Source organism: Triturus cristatus, chromosome 10 (genome assembly GCF_964204655.1).
Source record: "Triturus cristatus chromosome 10, aTriCri1.1, whole genome shotgun sequence".
Lineage (NCBI taxonomy): Eukaryota > Metazoa > Chordata > Amphibia > Caudata > Salamandridae > Triturus > Triturus cristatus.
Window position 1 is genome coordinate 535,006,185 of NC_140593.1, and position 18,105 is coordinate 535,024,289.

General features: G+C 43.0%; 1 protein-coding gene across 9 annotated transcripts in view; it reads left to right on the plus strand.

Annotated features, from left to right (window-relative positions):
* Positions 1-403: 403 nt before the first annotated feature.
* KMT2C (lysine methyltransferase 2C) overlaps positions 404-18,105 on the plus strand; it is a 1,736,691-nt gene continuing 1,718,989 nt past the window's right edge. For 6 of the 9 annotated variants that reach the window (XM_085632004.1, XM_085632008.1, XM_085632005.1 and 3 more), the window contains exon 1: positions 411-800. In XM_085632004.1, coding sequence (XP_085488130.1) covers positions 664-800 — 137 coding nt within the window. In that variant the 5' untranslated portion in view covers positions 411-663. Of the gene's footprint in view, positions 801-18,105 lie in introns of all 9 variants that reach the window. The other 3 variants (XM_085632007.1, XM_085632012.1, XM_085632009.1) reach the window with 2 other exon arrangements.

The window sequence follows — 18,105 nt, forward strand, 5'->3', positions numbered from 1 at the left end:
GTACCTAATATGTATATTTTCAACGTGCCTCTTTGTATGTAAGGTGTGAGCAAGTAACATATAGCAGGATACCCAATGACTCTATGCACACTTTAGGTTCTAGCACACAATTCAGTTATTGCAAGTTGCTAACTGTTACACCTGCTTGTATGGAACGTCGAACCCCCTCCCCCAGGCGGGTCCAGCCCCCACCTCCCACGCGCACTCTGTTTACACACGCACCTTTCCTTCCTTGTCCTCTTTCTACCTCTCAGACTCTCTGCCTCCTGTAATTGGTCTTCCACTGACAAGTGGCCCCCGTCCGGATCTGTAGGACTTCGTGTTCCGGGTTTTTCGCGAGTCCCTCCTGCTCGCCCTCCCTCTCCCCGCCCGGACTGCATGACGTACCCACAGCGCGGTCGCCGGGTGGTGTCGTGAGCTGAGGGTGCGCGTGCGCAGTGTGACCGTGCAATTTTTTTGGGGGGGTAGTGTGTATGTGTCGCACGGACTTGCCCGGCAGGAGCCATTGCGACAGTGTTTAAAGAGAAAGCCTTGGACTGAGAGTGACAGGCCGGGGACGACGGGCGCCCCCGGGGGACCCCGCGAGAAGCCCCTCCATGCCCCCCGGCAGTGAGCGGCGGTGCCGGGCCGCGGGTAGATGCTGCTGCTTCCCCCCTGCACAGGATGTCCTCGGAGGCTGATCCCAGCAGCCTGGAGCGTGGACCCCCCTCCCCGCCCCCTGTCGCAGCCGTGTCAGACAAAAGACCCCGGGGCAGGCCCCGCAAAGATGGCGCGCCCCCCGTGCAGAGGACCCGCAGGAAGTAAGTGCTCAATGGTGGGAGAAAAAGTAGCAGGAGGTCATGTCTTTGCTCACCGCAATTGGTGGTGCCTGCTCTCAGAAAGCGCGAGAGAGGACAGTCTGGTTCACGCCTCTGGGTGCCTCTTAGGAGTGGTGGAGGTGTCATTTATACACGTTTTCTCGTATTACACTGCCCCATACGTTCATCAGAGAGACTTAATTTTACTTCTTCTGTCAGAGCCTCCAAGAACTTGACTGGGTTGTGTTTACACTCCTCTCTTCAGTTCCCAGTTTTTCTAACTTTCCTTTTCCCACACAACCTGTTTTCCTTTCAGTTTTGCGGTCATATTCTTTCTGTTTCTCCTTTACTAACTTTTCTTTTAATTTGGGTTTCCGTTTCTTGTCTAGTTTTGCCTCTTTACTTGGGCATTGGTTTTCTTCTGGAAACCCTTCCTTTTGGGTTTATTTTCTTTTCGTAGGCGGATTCTCTTGTTAATTTCCTTGCAGGGGCCTCTAACCTTGTCGATGGACTCCTCCCTCCCAAATGTGTTAACTTTATTTCTCTACAGTGGTTGACCCTTGTTTTGAGTCATGTCTCAAATGTGTTGCTTTTCTGGTGCACTTGCTTGGTGTTTCGGTCAAACCGGCAAAGAGCGCATAGACTTCAAACTCCTGTGCAAGGGATGCCCCCGGAATATAACGGATGACCTCGCGGATGTGGGGCTGGAGTTTTCTCGGACTTGTTTGTTTACCTCTTGAAAGTGGAGTAGTGGCTTGCTTATCTCGGCTCTTATGTACATACTACTACATGCTATGAGAGATCTGTTTCAAATTCGTTGGCATAGCTTTCAGACGTGACACCTGTTATGCACTTTGAACTTGATAGATCTTACTTTCAAGATGGCGTAGTGAAATTCATTTCACAGTATGCAGCAAAGCGTCGTATTTTATTCTGTATGGGTGGCAGTGCTGAATTTGTAAACAGTGGTTTTGAAAACTGTCTTGAGCCAGCATTACCAACTTGAAACTCATGGTTTCCTGATTCTTATATAATTATTGAAAGGCCTTCTTGGGTTTTGACAATAGATTGGCACATGGACGTTTTGATGTATTCTATGTAAAGGAGGGTTGCGTCATTTAACATGAATAGTCTTATAGTCACTGTTAACTTTCAATTTATCAAGAGACACTGACGGAGTTAGTGCACGTTTTTTGTGCCAGTTCACCCAGAGAGAACAGTGTTTTTTTGTAAATTGGTGTGTACATGTATTACCTGAATTTTTAATAACAGAAGGGGTGAAAAGGATACATCTACGTCAAATATCAAACAAAGACTTGTTTTATTTTACCATTATCTAATTGGAAGTGTCAGTACGTTTACATGAAACACTAGAGGCATACAAGAAAATGTCCCGTTAAGTGTGGGGGAGAGTGGCTTCGGATCCTCTAAAGGACTGATATAGTGGGAGAGATTATTTCAGATTGGTGCTTTTAGGAGGACAGGGTCTTTGATCTTGGTTTTTGCTACTTGTGTATTCACTTCATTCTCACTGTTGTGTGGTGAATTTGGCGGCTGTTGTGAACCGCAAGGCTTATCTAGTTTGTGCATGACAGGAGTATTATTTTCACATTCACTTTACGGCTTGGTTCTTTGCCCTAAAGTCAGGGCTTTAAGTGGGTTGGGTCCTTCCAGGTCTCAGACTCATCAGTAATTTAAAAACTGAAATTAATCTCTCTAGAGCCTTCTTCAATGTTGCAGGCAAAAACACCGTACGATATCTGAACAATGACTGTACGATATCTGAACAATGACTGTAAAAACCCATGTCAGAAATGTAGTTCTTGTTAAAAATTTGACTTGCTTTACTTAATCTTGCATTCCCTAAATTATTTGATTTTTCCAGGATGTTGGATTTCTTCTTCTTTTTTTTTTTTTTCCTTTTCTTTCATGTAGCACATTACTCAAGTATAATGCGCCCTGTGAATTGTCACCTCTTGGTGGGTTCATATAACAGGCCAAGACTGAGAGCTTTGTAGTTAAGGCTCAAGGCAGTGTTAGTTTCTTATAGTGCGTGTGAGTAGGTAATAAAGGCCTTTACATGTGCCAGTTGTAATTGTGATTCTATGCAAAAATGTTAATCGAATGCACACAGCGGTCAAAATATTGACAAGGAAAGTGTCGAGGGAAGAACAGGAATGATTGAGACACCCTGAAGATTACTACCCTTTCTACACACTTTGTAATGTTCAAATTACAGCCTCCATATTTCCAGAATTCAAATATTTTGAATTATATTTATTGATACTCATTTAGCTGATACTGCTAATTGGCATTGACAAGGGCTATATATTTTTGTTTTATGTGCATACTCGTTTCTTTGTGATTATATCTAGATGCAATATTAGAAAACTCACAGATTTTAGTTTGTTTTAAGCCAAACATTCAATTGTATGACCGTACCTCTTGGAAAGGATTCCTAGTTACACCGAATAGGCTACAACTCTTTTAGAGGCCCACCTTCCGCATTTTTCAATCCCACCTAAAACCCTGCTTAAAGGGTGGTGATGGTATGCACATCTGTATGTGATGTTAGCAAATGCAGAGGCATCTGAAGATGAGGAAAGTATATCGTGCAGTAGAACTGAAATCCTGTAAAAGCTACTGAACTGGCCCAGGTACTTTGTTTTGGCAAGCATATGGGCTAGGTCGTTCTCAACTGCCTTGTCATCAAATTTGCAGTGACTTTAAGTGCTGTCAGTCCTCCTTTATCTTAGTGATATGAATCGATGGCAACTTTGGGTGGGTGATTTACAAAAGCAATGCTAATAGCACTAATCCACTCTTGTAGCTTCCATCCTTGATTTCTTTTTTTGCCTAATTATTTCACGTTAGCAGAGATGATGGGTAAATCTGTAGTTACCTGTTACGGCTTTGGGTAACTTCCGCCTGTAAACTCCTATCCCTGCTTCATATGTATTGTATTGCATTTATATAGCACTAACTACCCCTAACGAGGCGTTGAAGCGCTTTTTTGGTGAGTAGCACGCTACTCCGGAACCCATAAAGGATTAGTGTTGAATTAGTATAGTGAAATATGAAAGTAATTTGAGTGGTGGATAGGTTAGTCAATTATTTGGATTCAGAAGGATAGCGGAGGGATAGAAAAGGGAAAAAGGTTTGCCTTTATATAGTGCTTGGTACCCCTGATGGGGTGTTAAAGTGCATAACCAAAGAGCAGTCAGTCCTCATATACTGGTAAAAAGTGTGTTTGTATGCGTGTATCTCTTCCAGATTGTTGACGCTTGCAGCGCTTGTCTTTTTTTTTGGGACCAGAAGAACTTGTTTTTACAATCCTCCATGGGCCCTTTAGATAACACCAGGTATCTTTGTGTGAGTTACTTTTGGAAGTGAGGGGGCAAATGTGGATGATCATGAGAATTTTTCGTTAACTAATGCCCCCCACACTCCCAAAGCTGCCTTGACTGACATTATGAGAATCCATGCCCCTCCTTTCTCCACCAGTGGTTGCCACTCCTGTCATAATGTATGAATTAAACCAGCAAATCCTCACTTTTCACTGAGCTCTGGTTCTGTTCTCTTTTGACTGTGTAGAGAATGGAACACCTGCCTAGTTGCCTATCACTGCTTTGCATGTGGCTCAAAAAGCATCACTCTATGCCCAAACATGTTCATGCAGGAATCTTTAGGCCCATCGGAAAGGGCATTGCGAAACTCGTGTCCATTTTTTCATACTATTATTGATGGAGCCGCACAGTTTGTAATTTCCTTCATCTGGAGGTTGCTACCCCATATTAAGTGATTTAAACTGGGCAGCATGCTGTTCCAGAACTCAGGGTTAATGGTTAGTCCAGTGTTTTTAGTTATTGGGATAGGTCTTGTCAACTTAAGCAAACCTTTCCATGCATTAATTCTAGTTTCTTTGTGGTAGATCTAATTATTAGGAGTTTGGTGTTGTCATTTATTGGGGGAGTGGGGGTGAGTTCATTTAGATGGTTGGTAGGATTAATAGATGAGTTAGAGGATATTGGGTATTGTTAGATCGCATGTGTATGACTCTTGGAAAATGAGAGTTTATGATCTTTGTAATGACTTTGGTGCAATTTAGAGAAATGCATTAATAGATATTAATGCAAATGGACCTCTGACTTAAAAAGGTTGTCCTCGGATACGGGAGGAGGCTTTCCAAGGTTGGATGGGAAGGAGAGGACCATTTGAAAGAGGAGCAGCAGCAATCCAGTTTTAACTAAAGGTCCGCTGCAGGAGATGTATATGTTGCTTTTTGAGATCACATGCAATGTGAGTGTGCCAGACTATAGAAAGAAACATGATAATTTGCATGCGAAGATAGTGCCATTTTAAGTACTTTTGATAGGCACTAGAACCGGGTGAACAGTCTGTCCCCTGCTTGGCTGTCACTAGACCGCTGCTCTGGCAAGGTCATTTGACCAACTCAGGGGCCGGAAGCATAAAGTAATGACTGTATACATATACTTGCCCTCCTGGTCCAAGTCAACCCACATCTGCACAGGGAAAGCCATCACCTTCTCAAAAACACAGCGTCCAAAAACTTCATCTCACCTTACTTAGGACTGGTCGACAGTGGCCGAACCATACTGGTAACTACAACAGCATTTCCTGCTGACGCCGATCACAAAAGGGGTATACGTTTTGAGGTAAGAACCGCAGGAAGCGACTCAGTGAGAAATAAAAGCTTCACAGCGAGTCTCAAGGAGATGAGTTCCTCACAATGTATACATTTCGAGGTAAGAAAGCTTTAGAGGTCGCCTCAAAGACGAATGAACGCCCTACGGTGCATCTCAAGGAGGTGATCAACTCACAATATGCACACGTTGAGGTAAGAGAGCCTAAGAGTGTGCTTTAATGGGGAATGAAAGGCCCACAGTGCATCGCGAGGAGGTGGTCTCACAATGTACACACTTTGAGGTGAGGGAGCCTCATAGTGCACCTCAATGAGTAAACAATTGCACTCTGCGTGTCTGATGGGTCTAAAAACAGTTTGCACCGCCCACATAATCTCAACGTGATATTTCAGCTCATTAGCAGCACGGTTCAGGGATTGCTTTCCGTTTCTCCGATGCATGCCTGCGGTGTAGGATTCTAAATTGTTTAATCCGCAGTAGGCTGTTTAAAAGCCACTCCTAGTTTGCGAAATTTCTCCGAGGACGCTTTTAAGAAGTTTGCTTCGATTCACTGATGAACTTGCAAGCAGTTAGTTGTTCACATTACACACGGATCAGTATTTAGTTCCCGGTTACGAGCTGTCACCCATAGGCCTTCCTGGTGAGGGCGTAGCATGTGTCTGTTGTGCTATTTAAATTACCGTTTTTGTGCGTTCTCCATAAATCTTCGCTGTTGATGGGCTATTTTAGAATCCAGCCAACGAGCTCATTCTATAAAGTTAAACATCGAAAGCTTTCGATTAAACTTGTTTTTTCCCCGCATGCAGTCGTTTACATCGTATAAAAGGATCTGCAGATAGGGTTCAGACCATTTGCACTGTTGATATTTTTAGAAGATGTGTAAAGTTTTTTTTGTTGTTGTTTTTTTTCTTTTGGATAACCATAATTTTTAAGTAACCTACCAGGGCACATGGCGATGAAGCGACTTACCCAGTCACAGTTAGGAGCAGAGTACTGTGTGTCAGGACAGACCTCACCCTTAAACCTGTCATCCAGGCCCTTGCTCGTGACACGTCTCTGACAGTGGGGAGGCGCAACAGGATATACACTCCCTCTTTCACCTGCCGGCGGTGCTGTTCTTTTCGCTTCTCAGACTTGTGAATGTTCACTCTGGTGCTTATTACTGGTAGGGCACGTTGTTTTCAGGCAGGACTGGACATGAATGCGAGGATTTACCACAGTTAACCATCGAACATTAGCGGTACACGTTTGCACTCCATTGTATAGGAAAATCGATATAACTATCGGAAATGTTAGACTGCTATCTAGTATTGGCTGCTAAATACTTTATTTAATTGGTTTTCTGTAATTTTGTCTGGAAACCCAAGCGAAACTGTGTATGGAAAAATTAAGTGACCTCTTTTACGATTTTAATTACTACAAATTACACGAGTTCTTTACAGAATAACCCGTGAGCAAACCTAATGTTAAAGCTTTAATTTAAGTATATGTTCATGCAGATATTTTGAGGGCCTTGCGTATCAGCTGAGCTCGAAATTTCTACTCTTTTTTTTTTTTTTTTTTTTTTTTTTCCCTCTCTGGGAACTTTGCGATTGTCTTTGCAAGACAAGCACACAAAAACGTAAAAAGTCTTTTTATCATAAGGGATCAGTTTTCATATCCTGTATTCAAGTGAAAGAAGACCAGCCAGTGATATGAAACTATCCACATGTGTTTTAAATGTCGTCTGTCCGGTTTAACAGTATCTTAAACTTGCCTCAAATTGTGTGAGTCTAGGCACATATTTTATTTTACAGAGCCGCTTTGTTTTAAATTATCACAAGAGCACCTTCAAATATGTGAGTTCAGCATTTCTGCTGTACAAAAAAATGGTTTCGTTTGATTTAATAGACTAAGGGGCATATTTATCAAAGATTTGCAATGCGTCTGCACCACGCAATGTGGTGCATGTGTTACGCAAAACCTAAAATGTGAATTTTCAAGCCACGCAAGGCCACTTTGCATGGCCGTGAGTAGCTTGATAAATCAGAAGTTGCATTACTCTGCCCTGGAAAGATGTTCCATGGGCGTTGCATAGTTGTTCCCAGGCACCTCCCATGGTTTTTGACGCATACCTAGATTTACTATTGCTGGTAGACCTGGGAATGAACCAAAATGCTGCTCCTTCCCAGGAACACTAAATGCACATCTCTGGACTGAACTGATAAAACGAGACAAATCCCCAGCAAGGACCTACTTAATGGAATCACTGGTCATCTTGGGTCTAACAGAACTGTGGGAGTCTCCAACTGACGCCGGTACCTTTAAAAGAGTGGTAACAAAAGTCACCAAGGCGATCTCGTTAAAAGAGGATAAGGCAACTTTAGCCAAGAGAGAGCATGGATGGGGAGTTTTGAAAGACTAGATAACTCTCAAACCACAACAGTACCTAACAACGGGTCTCACACACAAAACAAAAAACAAGTTCCTTAACCTCCGCTTAGGTAATATACCCATAATGCCACATTTAGCACCCTGGAAGAGGGATAAAACAACAAATCTTTGCAGACTATGCCTTTCCGGCAAGGAGGATCTAATACACATTATCTCTATTTGTAAAAACCTTTTGGACATAAGGCGTTCCCTGTTCCGGACCCTTTGGAATCAGAGGAGGATAACCAGCTGCAGACAGGCCGTGTTGCTCTGTTTTAACCCCACGGAAACTCAACTAACTGCAGAACAACAACATTTTTTGATATAGTCGCGGGCAGACTCAAAGAAAAAACGGGACACTAATAGACTCAAACTATGACTCTTAAAACCTTTTAAAGATTTCAAATAAGTTGATATTTCATTTTATTTTGTTCGTTTTAAATCCAAACTTTTAGCAATGATATTATGCTATTAAGTGTTGTGAGTTTTTATTAACTGTGCAATAAACTAAACCTTAAACCTGCTCCTTCCCAGGTGAGGCATAACTAGGAGAAATATCTTCATTCCTCCTCTTCACTTCCTCCTTCCATGTGTCCTGCAGCATAGAGGAATATGCCTCAGGAAATTGTCTTGTGCAGGAAGGTGTGCTTTCCTGCTCAAAAACAATTCTGCATGCAACGCAGGCACCCTTGCACCACGGTGCCTTCATTGGCGCTAGGATGCCCATTGCGTGCGAGCAATGGTGGAAGAAAAGGACTGTACCGTATTGTAATAAATACAGCACATTCCTGCCCTTTCCCTGGAATGTAGTGCAGCAGATGACTTGCTGTACTACATTACGTTACTCTTAAATATAGCCATAAATGTTTGCGCCATATATTTTAAAAATCTAGGGCACATTTAGGTTTCACATGACCCCTGACTTGCTTCTTAGTTCACTAACAGCATTGCCATCAGGGCGGGGGCAAGAATGTTTCTCAGTTCGTGTGTAAAAACTCATTTTTGACAAATATATTACTAAAGCATGTTGTAGTTGTGCGCTGTCTTTTACAGACAGCATATTTTCTAGAGAAATGACAGCAAACTTTTGCACCTTCATGCAGTTTTCCTAATAAAACTATATAGTGTATAAACAGTAAGCATTGGACATTGGTTTTCAACAAAAATGATTATCATTTGCACATCACCAAGTTAAGTATTCTGATTTGTTTTCTTCCTATCAAGATCTTGTTTTTCATCAGAGAGTTACAGAAATGTGCTTTCATACGTAGTTCACTTATTAGATATTTGAATGTTGTAAGAAACAAAAAGGCCTGACATCCTACATACAGCCTTTCATTCCACACTCTTTGTACAGGAAGAATTTCAGACAGTTCACCTTACAAAATCCTCTCCTCTTTCTTTCTCTAACTCGAAAGGTAATTGTATGCAGACATAAACTGATTTGACCTCTGTCTCCAAACTCAGTGCACGTGTCAAGATAAAAACAAGATTTAAAGGGAATCTTCACTGCTCATTCACTTTGTGAGTGGACAGAACACATATTCTTTGTCAGCTCGATAGAACGAGCCAGTAGGTCCTAAAAATATCTCGCCCTGATAAAATCTGACTCTCCATAGCAGGTGGGAGAGTACATTTTTCGTTGATAATTGGAGTGTACATGTGAGTCTGTTAGTTGGATTGAATAGGATAAAGGATGGAGGAGGGAAGAGTGTAGAAAGTGTTATTTGGGAGAACGTAGTAGTAAATTGAGGTTTGGGATGAGGCTTGGAATATTTAGTCTTTTTAGCTTGTAAAAGGGGGATGCCTTCTAGTATCCTTAGTAAAGTTCAGGGGAAAACTGGGATAGAAATTTAAATAGTATGTGGGGCAAGCAATGTGAGTGATCCACAATGCGATTCTCTCTCAGGTGTTGTGGCCCTTGGAGTCGCGTTCTAGGCCAGGTGGATCTTGTTGTCTTGGGGGAGGTGGTCACCCATACAGTCATGATTTTAAGAAATCTGCTTCTGTGCCCAGCCGAGAGCAAAACAATTTAGTGGACAAATTTGCGTATAGTGAGGTTCCTGACTTCTCTGGCTCATCCTACTGCCCTCTGCCTGCAATTAAAGGTCCACTGGCAGTTCGGACCACCTGCTGGTCCATGTCTGGCATCATTCTTTAAGTGACCTGAAGATATGCACAGGTCTGCACAGAAGGGGCCCTGCCCCCGTGTACTGCTCCATTACAGCCACAACACCCCACACCCAAGAACCTACCTACTTGATTGGCAAGTGGAGGTGAAGTCTAAGTGCTAGGTGCTTTATTTTGAAAGCATTTTGTTATAAGTGGAGAAGGTTTTGTTAGTAATTTCTATTTTTACGCTAGTATATAGAATTGTTCATGGTGGGGTCGATGAGTATCTTGTGTTTTTTGTTGTTATTTTTTTTGCCTGCTACTTGTTCACTTGTTTTATTGTAGCATTGTTTTGGTAACTACATATTTTTAAAGTTATGCTTCAAACAGCAGGAAAATGCACCCAATATCTCCCCCAAAGGGCCAGTGCCATAGGAAACGTATAGATCAGTAATGAAGTGCTGCTTAAAGTGCAGTTCCCGACCATTTGAGCAATGTAACGCAAATCAATTTATGTGATGTATATTGACCAGTGTTATTTGGGCTGCTGAGATTGGAATGCCCATGCAGAAACCAATTCCACAAAAAAAGGGGGATATGTTGCGTCTTCTTGGGAGATCTGGATACCCAAGTCTTCTTTGAGGACAGGGAGACAAAGAAAAAAATTACAGGATGGATTAAGAGTGGAAGTTGTACATAAGTTAGGTGGTTGGGGTGGGGGTTAAGAGATGTTAAAAATCATGAAAGAGGCCCACAAGGCAGCAGCCTAGATCAGTATGGTGCTGTTTGAGATTGCTGGGAAATGATGAGAATGGGTGGGGTACAATAATAGGTAGCTGCATGGGTAAGGTGAATAATGTGGGGAACAGCGTGGAATGGGTATGGTGTTTTAGTATTCTCAATGTAGTATCTAGCTTTAAGAAGGTGATTTGTCTGCTGTGATTGCCTCAGGGACTCCCACTTCACACTACACAGTTAGTCAGGTACACTTCCTTTGGTTCCCGCAAGTGTCTCCAATAATACAAATTTAAGCTATTCAATAAAAGCACTTGGTTCTTTGCTGTATAGGCCAGATCTGCCATTGCCCCATTGAAAATGCTCACGCCTCCAACTATATAAGTGACCGCGTTCTGCATGATCTTGCGGCCCTTCTGGTCCGAGGCCCTCACCATTCCATCCGGTGACAGCTTTGGGAACACCTAACTCGCCCATCATGTCCTTTATACTCAGATTTTCCCTTATCTTAATGCTTCACCCCCATTGAAATGTCACCCTCCATTGAACAACCTATCTTGCAAGTGTGAGTCCTCTTTGTGTGGCAGCTGGTCTGAGGGACTTCTCAGCATGCCTGTGCTCCGTATGTGCCAGCACAACATGTAGAGGGTAGTGTATAAAGAATTGAGTGCACTTGTTGCAGTAATCCCCAGATGAGCTGTTGCCTTCGAGTCACGTCTTAAGGGATCGTCTGTTTCCTTTAAAGCACTCTTTAATTTATCCACTATCTGATACATTATTGATTAACCTCCTCTCAAAAAGCCGTTCATATACTATTGCGGATCTGTAGTGCACCAACTCACCCATCGTCACCAATCATGACTGCACCAAGTCATTCTAACACAAGACATAGGTGAGTCCACAGGTAGATTACGGGTCTCCTTTGTTTCAGGGCGACTCCTTTCTACCACACCATACAAGAAGGAAAAAAAAAAGGGGAGGGTTTAGGTTCAGCTATCTCTGCTGGGACTTCAGTCTGCTCTTCTATAATTCCAAGCACACTGGGGGGGCAATTAGAGTACAACACTTAACATTTCTACTGACCCAGATTGAAGGTAACCACTAAGCACTAACCTCTGAAGGTGCACTACACTTTGGTATATCGCCAACAATTGTCTTTTTATTTCTTGTGATGTTTGGTGCTGTCGTGTTGTCACTTCGTTAAAACTGCCACGCTTGTTCCACTAATGTTTTTAGCTTTTTAAAACAAATTGCATCTACCTCGCTAACCCGCACATAAAATTTGCTCTTTCATACCCCGCTGCTTTAGCGGGAATTCATAATCACCGCGCTCCTCTTCCGCCATTGTGGCTGTAGGAATCTGGGGTTTGGTGCACTTCCGAGTTCGCGCTCTAGTGTTGCGGGCATTAGCACTCGCCTGCCTATTTAGAACAGGCAATGCAAGCATGCGGCACGCCAGAGGCAAGCCCGTCTGCGCCCGTCCGCTCCCCGGATGCGCTCAGCGCCAGCTATGCTGCTCGTCGTAGTCGGAGCAGGAAGAGCTACTTCCCTTGGGTAAGAGGGATGCTGGGGGGGGATTATCACTTTCCTGCTGTTTTCACAAGCTATGCTAGGAACACTTTAAACTGCGGGCTGATCAACTGTAGATCCCTTATAAAGCATTATCAAGAGATATCCAACATGTTAGAGGACATGGATCTGGATGCCCTCTTTCTTACAGAGACTTGGACCAGCACGGTTTCCTCGGTACAAATGGGCTTTGCGTGCCCTGATGGATATAAAATATTTCATAAACCGAGGGCTGCTGGAAGAGGAGGGTGGGTCGGGGTGATTTTTAAGGAAAAATTGAACTTTGCACCTCTACAGGTAGATGATGTCATAGGTATGGAGATGCTGGGGTTCTCACTTCAGGAGACTAAGGGCAGACTACTTACGGGAGTGGTCTGTTATAGACCTCCAGGATCTAACACAATTTCAAACATTATTTAATAAAATCACTGATTTAAGTGTAACTCATTCTAGAATGATTTTACTAAGAGATTTTAACTTATGGGATAATGGCAATTTAGATAATCACCTGAGAGATCTTGGACATTTATGTGAAAATCTCAAATTACATCAACTGGTATCACAGCCAACTCACTCAGGAGGGCATATTTTAGACCTCTTGTTTGCAAACCAGGCAGAGACTGAAGTGGTTGACATACTGCCTCAGAATTGGACTGACCACGCTCTAATTCATTTCTGCATCCCGATATCTAGCTTAGAGGATAACAACAATCAGCCGATGTATCGAAAGGGAAGAGAATGGTCCAAGTTAGTGAAAAACAGGACATACCGACCTTCCCGAAACAGAATCTTTTCGCTTCCTCTGCCTCCGTAGGTGAAAATTATCAAACCTATTGTGATTATATAACCGGAACCCTTGATTTAATAGCTCCAGTAAAACAACTTAAAAATAGGGAAAAAAAATCTGCTCCCTGGTACAACGATGAATTGAAACAACTACGAGTAACTTGTAAAAAGGCCGAGAGGAAATGGAGGAGGGCATATTTAGAGCCAGCAAAGAAAGAATTGAAATTAATACAGGCCCAGTATAAGGAGTCAATTTCCAAGGCCAAAGCAGATTTCTATGCCAATTCTATTCTGCAGGCACCAAACAGCACAAAAGCACTTTTTAATGTGTTTAGAGACCTTTCTAGCCCAGCCTGCATAAGTAGTAGGGTGGTCGCATCTCAGAAACTCTGCAATGAGATTGCCATTTACTTTGAAGAGCGAATAACTAAAATTGTTGGCGATCTGCACCCCACTGTTACTAGTGATCAGAATGACTCCACATGGAAGCCAGATGTCGGACCCCAGGTAGACTTTTCCCTGGAATATTTTCAAGTCCTTTCAGAGAACTCTTAATCATCTGGCGTGTCTTCAGGATCTCCTTTTGATCCCCTTCCACATAAAATCTGGAAAATAATTGGGCAAGAAATCCTTCCTTGGCTATGGCAGATCTGTTGCCAGTCTCTGGAGGAAGGAGAGGTACCAGAGGCATGGAAACAGGCAGTGGTGACTCCCTTGCTCAAAAAAACATCTTTGGACCCTACAATACCAGCAAATTTTAGACCAATCTCTCTCCTGCCATACCCGATCAAAATTTTAGAAAAGGAAGTTAACAAAATTCCATCAGGCTACCTGGAGGACAACTCCCTGCTGGATAGGGACCAATTTGGCTTTCGCCCAGGACACGGCACTGAGACTGCTTTGGCAACCGTAATGGATAATCTAAGAATGCGTGCTGACCATGGGAATTCATCTGTCCTAGTACTACTGGATATGTCAGCCGGATTTGACACGGTGAGCCATGCAGTATTAGTGGAAAGATTGAAAGGCATAGGAATTAAAGGATTGGCCTTGCAGTGGTTACAATCTTATCTGTTGGGAAGACAACAGGCTGTATCTCTAAAACCATTCACCTCCGATAAGTCTCGAGTACACCACGGGGTGCCACTGGGCTCGGCGATCAGCCCTGTTCTTTTCAACATCTATTTACGCCCTCTTTTCCCCATCATTAAATCGTATGGAATTGACCTGGTCAACTATGCGGATGACGCCCAACTGGTGTTTTCCCTTGAGGGGAAACAAGCGATATCCATGGATACTTTCCAGAAGTGTATGCACCAAACCGCTAGTTGGCTCAGGAAAAATTCCCTGCAGTTTAACGGGGGGAAACAGAGGTGGTGTACTGCTCTGCTACTAGAATATCTCGACCCCCTACTGGCGGAGTTTAGGCTCACCCCTGAGGATGAAGCCATGATCCCTGTTAAAACGGTGTGTAATTTGGGGGTTATGATGGACGATAATCTCCAAATGGAATCACAGGCCAACAAAACTGCTAGTGTCTGTTTCTCTTTACTACGTATGCTTCGGAAGGTTCTTCCGCTACTACCAGATGATACTCGCTCACTTGTAGTAAGGAGCATAATTCTGAGCAGACTGGACTACTGCAATTCCCTGTATTTGGGAGCACCGCAATATATCTTGCAGGGTTTGCAGAGAGTCCAGTCTACAGCAGCTAAGCTGGTACTAAATAGACAGCGTAGGTCTCCCACGACATTGGCTCTGAGAGACCTACACTGGCTGCCTATTAAGGAGAGAATTTGTTTCAAATCTCTCTACATTATACACAAAGCAGTACATGACCTGGGTCCAACCCCCTTGCAGAAGATGTTCACCTGGTATACTCCTGGGAGGCATCTTCGTTCCTCGAGTACAAATCTGATCACAACCACCAAATTAAAAAAAATCTAAGATGGGGGCAGAGCGTTTAGCGTGGCCGCTGCACGTCTATGGAATGACCTGCCTCAGAACCTTAGACAGGTTAGTTCTCTGACCTGCTTTAGGAAGGATCTGAAAACTTAGTTATTTCCTAGGGGCGAGTGATAGATCCCTTCATTGACAACCGGTTTCTACTTCCAAAAATCCTGCGATCCACGGCTTCGCAGAATTTTTTGCTAGTTTCAAAATGTGTGTTCTCAAGATATTTCCCCCGAGCATGCAAACAGCGTTCGCCAACAGGAAAAAGCATCGCAAACGAGCAGAAGAAGCAATTCCACATGTTTGTGGAACTCTGCGTTCTCGTGGAGATTTTTTACCGTTTCGCGGAGCTTTGGGTAGCGTGACTATGCAAATTCCGCCCATCCCTAGTTGAGTCACTCTTGTTTGCTATATCAGGTCTGATATAGCGGGAAGATTTGCAAAAAAAAAATCTTGATTTGCTGTCATTTTATCGCATACAATTTTTTAATCCATTGAAGATACTTCCGAAGGGTGGCGTTTTTGTTTCTTTCCTCATCTGAACCAGTGTATGTTGTTGGTAGACTGATGAAAGTGATTTTGAAATGGATATTTTGGAGCACTTTACAAAAATTATTTCCTTTGTACATAATTTGTTGTGAGCATTCAATGCAACTTCGGTTTTGTTTTGTTTTCTTGTTCCTGAAAAATTCGAAATTAATTTTCAGTCAGTGAAACTGAAAGTTTGTTACATTTATTGCCAATAATTATGCTCGCCTAAGTCCCCGCCCTGCTGTCGGATTAGCGACCCTCTGCTCAGAGGTAGGATTTCTTCACTTTGTGTGTGTGTGTGGGGGTGTTATCCCTACACGACCTGCTCTGTACTCCTCACATAAAACCCTAAACACACTTTAGATGCAGTGGTAGAAAAGGTATAGAGCGGGGAAAGGACACAAAACCCACCGTGATGCATATTATGAGGGGCAGGCCCCTTTCTCATTAAATTTGACTTCCTAGGCATCTAATTAAATCTTACTAGAAAACAATATCTGATGACAGTTCTCTTCCTGGTTGCCTTGTGTGAGGGAAGACATATAGAAACGTGCTGTTACCTTTTTGTGCTTGCTGCATTATGAAGTGTCATACATATAAAAGATGTAGCAAGCCTGAACTTTTTAAAGTGATTGTGCCTTCACACGGTGGATCGTTGCTGGAGAGTTTGTGGTGAGTAATTAGAATTAGAATTAAATTTATTGCACAGTTAATTAAAACTTACAATTTAAGATACACAGCTTTAAAAGAGATACATATCAAAAGTAAAAATTAATTGCCAGGAGTTAAAGTTATGAAGTTCATGTTAATAGTTTATATTTTTATTATTGTTCGTTAGAGCTATGGCCCATAAGTTTATGCTCAGAGGCACTGTCTGTCTGTTACTCAGGTTCCTCGTTTTGTGTCTCCTTAATTCTCTCCGCCACTACGTCAAAGTATTTTGTAAGTCTGCAGTTTAATTGGGTCTCCTGCGGGTTGAAACATACTTTGACTGCGTGTCTACAGGTTCTAATACCCTTTTGTTTCCATATTGCGCGTAATAAGGATCTCCTTTTGTCCATTAAGATTGGGCAGATACATATTATGTGGATTAGATCTTCAGGTCCTGTACTGCAGAGACGACAAGTTTTGTCTTCCTGATTCCTTTTCCATGGAGCCAGGTGAGGGAGAATTGGTAGTATACCGAGTCGCAGTTTTAAAAATTTCTCTTTGGTCATCTGTTTGAATCCGTGGTCCATATATGCTTGAGGCTTTAATGTTTTATAGTCGTTTAGGACTGTCCATCCGTGTGCCCTTTTGCTAGAGTTTCCTTGTCCTCTAGTAGCGATGTTATTTTTGTAACCTTTGTTACTAGTTTTTAAAAAATATTGTGATCTACTGGGGTGTTCCAGAGGTCAGATAGTTCGAATACTTCTAACGATTCCATCAGATACTTCCTTGCGTATGATCGTTCTCGTCGCTGCAGCTCAATCCAAAGGTGGGCGTTTAAAGTGCCTTGCTCTGCATTTCTAATCTTATGCCAGCATTTTATGAAGCTGCCCCTTCTTTCCACTGTCTGTTTTTGAACTCCAAACGGATTTGCGCAGGAGATACATAATTGGGTAGCCGAAAGATGGATCTGTAAGTTTTGCTGATCACTCTGTCGAGGGTAAGAGCATCTTTTCCGAGAGTTGATTCGCTCCCGTATGTTGGCATCGGTTGACGGCGAGCTCTCAATACTTGTAGAAGCGGGTCAAGCGTATAGTCTGGCAATATTTTCTTCAGGGGGATCATCGCGAGACAGCTCATGATGCCTTTTCGTTGTAACATCTCCAATTGCAGTTTGGACGAGCCTCTGCTGTCTACTAGGACTCCCAGGTATTTGTAGCACGCTGCATGGTCCAGGTAATATCCGTCCAGGTTCCAGCAGTTTTTCCTGGCCTTCTTATAATTCACAGCCATAGTTTTTGTTTTCTTTAGGTTGATTTTTAATCCATTACGCTGTGAAAATGTGCTGGTAGTGTTTAGAAGTTGCTGAAGGCCAATTGGAGTTCGACTTATTAGAACCAGGTCATCGGCATAGAGGAGGTTGGACAGCGTGATGTCCCCCAACCGTGGGGCATGCGATTTGGTGCTGTCCAATTCCCCTGGTAGGTCTGCCAGGAAAAGATTAAACAAAGTAGGGGCTAGGGCGCACCCTTGCTTCAGTCCTTTAGAGGTGTTGGTTCGCCTGGAGAGGTGCGTCCCGTCTCCCTGGTTGCCTTGTGTGAGGGAAAACGTTTAGAAACGTGCTGTTACCTTTTTGTGCTTGCTGCATTATGAAGTGTCATACATATAAAAGATGTTGCGAGCCTGAACTTTTTAAAGTGATTGTGCCTTCACACGGTGGATCGTTGCTGGAGAGTTTGTGGTGAGTAAGAACCCATAGTCCATGTATTCAAGCCGTGCCTCAAAGTAGAGCCTTCTGATAAAATACGGTCCACTTTGTTGTCGAAGTAGTGGATGTCTTGATCTCTTGTCACATTTGGTGTGCATCTAGCAACCGAGGTCACATGTCAGGCGCTGTC